The 3,281-nt window shown below is 40.6% G+C and overlaps 1 protein-coding gene across 1 annotated transcript in view; it reads left to right on the top strand.

Moving 5' to 3' along the window:
* LOC106524019 (EH domain-binding protein 1-like protein 1) overlaps nucleotides 1-3,281 on the top strand; it is a gene marked incomplete at both ends in the record, with an annotated part of 40,648 nt that overhangs the window by 12,709 nt on the left and 24,658 nt on the right. Inside the window, 1 exon segment of the mRNA XM_014017645.1 lies at nucleotides 1,465-2,163. Within this exon segment, the coding sequence (XP_013873099.1) occupies nucleotides 1,465-2,163 (699 nt within the window).

The following is a 3,281-nucleotide window of genomic DNA, read 5'->3' as shown; positions in this document are numbered from 1 at the left end:
ACAAATATCTTATCATAAAAGTACATTGCTAAAAGTTAAAGTCTTCTCTAAAATATTACTTGAGTAAAAGTCTTAAAGTATCTGATATTTTTAAGTATCAAAAGTAAATTTCTGACACGAAATCTACTTAAGTATTAAAAGTAAAAGTGAGCAGTTAGATTTTCCAAAATGACATTTATTGGGAGGTGACTTCTCCAAAAACATTTTTTTCTTACGGCTTACAGCTGTGATGGGTTGTGTACAAAGTAATAGTGTGTCAGAATGGTATATATTTATACTTCTCATCCAACCACAATTAAATTCCCTCTATCCAGGAGACACAATTTATCAGGAATAAAATGGGAGTAACAACTTTCTATTTCTTACCTTTTTAAAAAATGTAGTGAGTAGAAAGTACAGATAACTGTGTAAAAATGTCATGAGTAAAAGTAAAAGGGACATTGAAAAGTAATTACTCAAGTAAAATACAGATAACCAAAATTTCTACTTAAGTACAGTAACAAAGTATTTGTACTTAGTTACTTTACAACTCTGGCTCAATTTAACTGAAGTAAAACTCGTTATATTTTGCACTGTATGGGTTATGAAGTCTTGATTGTTTTATTGAGAATCCACAGGTGGTAYACAGTAAGAAAATGCAAAGAAAAGTTGAAACATGAAATTAAAAAGAGGATATTGAAACTAGTCTTACAAYCAGCACACAACTAAATATATTTTCCAACACCTGCTAACTTTCACAGCTAAAATGTTTTTTTTTTCACTTTGCGTGTTGGTTTCAGTTTCCATCTGAAAGCTGTGTTCAGCTCTGCCTTGTGGTCTTTGATGTTTTGACTTCTGTTGCTAAGAACAGTTTTATTTACTGCAGTGATGCAGCAGAAGGTTTATCAGACAAAACCTCTTGTTCTGTTTCAGATGTAGGCTGTAGTTTCACTCTTAAGTCAGTTGTAAATGTGAAATAAAATAATTGTTTTACTTGTTTTTCAGTGACCTTTTCTACTTTAAGCTTTTATCTAGCTTTTAGATAAATTATCCCTTTGATATTTTGAGTTTCTAGTTAGAGTTTTTCTACTTTTATCCAGCTTTTTGTTACTTTTCGCTTCCAAAAAACATTTAGCTCTCCTTTTGCCACTTAGCTTATATTTAGCCACTTTTAGCTCAGATTTTGCCACTTTAATTTTTAGTTAGCATTTTGCTTATTTAGCATTTAGCTATTCGTATTTAACTAGTGCTCTGCTTTATTTAGCTGTAACAACTCAATTTCTGCTTTCTGATGGTCATTCAGCATTTACACTGACTTTTAGTAAATAAAATGAAACAGTTTTGCTGTTTTTTTTTYCTAAAGTTTCCTAAGTTTCATTCAAACATGTGATCAGCAGCTCACATGATCACTGCCTGCTTCTTCACGAGTTTCTGTTTTTGTTTCATAACATTCATCTTTCATCCTCTTTTCACATATTAACGCAGCCTGTGGACAGGATGTCGGTCCTCCTCCCTCCACTGTCCACTCACGTCCCCCTCTGCCGATCGCTCCTCGTCCCTCCCCCCGTCGCTCCCGACATCCTTTCTCTGCTGGTTCTGTCCAGCCGGAGACCCAGTCCTCCCTTGGCCCCTCCCCGCAGCCATCTCCCCGGTCCAAGCATAAAAAACTAGCCAGCTCTGCTCTCCCTGACTCTGCTGAGTCCGACTCGAACCCTCCAAGAACGCAGGTCACAGCAGAAGCCCCTCCAGTCCAGAGTGCCCCCTCCATCCCTCCTGTCTCTGATGTCCCTCGTCCTCCATCTCCAAAATCCTCCAAACCCGTTTCTTCTTCACMGTCAGCCTTATTAGAGTCAACAGTCCCCTCCGTTCCCTTTAATTCTCCTCTTGATGGTCCTGCAACATCAGATTTACTCAAACTCCCACCCCCTTCATCATCACCATCATCATCATCACTTGAAACTACAACATCTTCCTCCATCGGCCCCCAAAAGCTCTCTGTGATTGTATCCACCACTCTGACACATAAGCCCATCTCCATCCCCTCCCAGTCTCTTCCTCTTAAGACCCTCTCCCCACAAAACCCCACTCTGTCATCTGAGCCTCAGTCTGCTCAGCCCCCTCTCACCTGGACCACCTCTCAGCCCCCATCTCTGCCCAAAATCTTCCAGACAGGCTCAGGAAAAGGTACTAAAAGAAGGCGGAGCCACAGGCATGCTGCATGCTTTAATGACTGCAGATGTGTGGTACCGTGTGTTTTTGTGAATAGAGGTGTGTTATTTGCAGCAATCACACACGTGTGATTATATTTGAGTCAAATATATGTCTCATATATTTGAGTTGAACATCCCAATGTTTGGTCAGTGCTGCTGTACCTCGGCAAAAAAAACATACAGTATTTGTGGCCAGTTATATCTAACCAGTGAGATCAGAAGTCCAGAAAGCTGTGGAACAATGGATGATGGTTTAAACAATTTAAAACTCACCACCGAGCTTAACGATACAAAGTTTAAACTCAGCTTGGTCACTCACCAGCTCAGTGTTCTTATTGTACATGTCATCCAGCTGCAACACAAAACCCAAACGCTGTTAGTCAGATCTGCTGTTGATCTCATGCAAATTGCTTTTAAAAAGTAGAAACAACTGTCAAAAAGATGTCCTGATGCATCTCAGTAATCCAGGTAGAAAAAAAAAATAGGTCCTCTGGATGGGTTCTTCTTTAGTGAAATATTTCGTCTCTCCTCCAAGAGATTTCTTAAGTCTGAAGAGTTTCAATTGGAACTCAGCCTTATAAGCACTGCCTCCACATGAACAAACAGGTTAGTCACATGCAAAACAGGGTCGTCCTTAACAATAGGCTTGATTAGCTCTATTGTTCATAAAGGGTCATGTACCCCATCACCTGACCCGTGTCGTGTTACGTGTATGTAGTGAATGCAGGCGGGGCTCGACGTCCACTTGTTTTTGTCTCTTTCCCTCTTTGTGTTGGTATCATTGGGGCCCTGATTCACACCTTTTGCTCACAGGGGGCGGAGTCATACTTGCAATAACAGCATTGTAGGAGGAGGACAACTGGACACGGAGGCCTCCACCTCTGTTTAATGATGGATGGTTTTTCTTCACAAAGATGGCTTCCTTAACTCCTCTCTCAAACTGATGTGTCTTTCTATCAAGGATGAGAACATCTTCATCCCTGAAAGAGTGACCGCTGGCCTGTAGATGAGTGTAAACTGCAGAGTCCTGACCTGTAGATGAGTGTAAACTGCAGAGTCCTGACCCGACGAAGTAGCTCGTCTGTGCTGGCT

Source organism: Austrofundulus limnaeus, unplaced genomic scaffold (genome assembly GCF_001266775.1).
Source record: "Austrofundulus limnaeus strain Quisiro unplaced genomic scaffold, Austrofundulus_limnaeus-1.0 Scaffold174, whole genome shotgun sequence".
Lineage (NCBI taxonomy): Eukaryota > Metazoa > Chordata > Actinopteri > Cyprinodontiformes > Rivulidae > Austrofundulus > Austrofundulus limnaeus.
The sequence above is the reverse complement of the archived record's forward strand: the minus strand, read 5'-3'. Positions and strand labels throughout refer to the sequence as shown.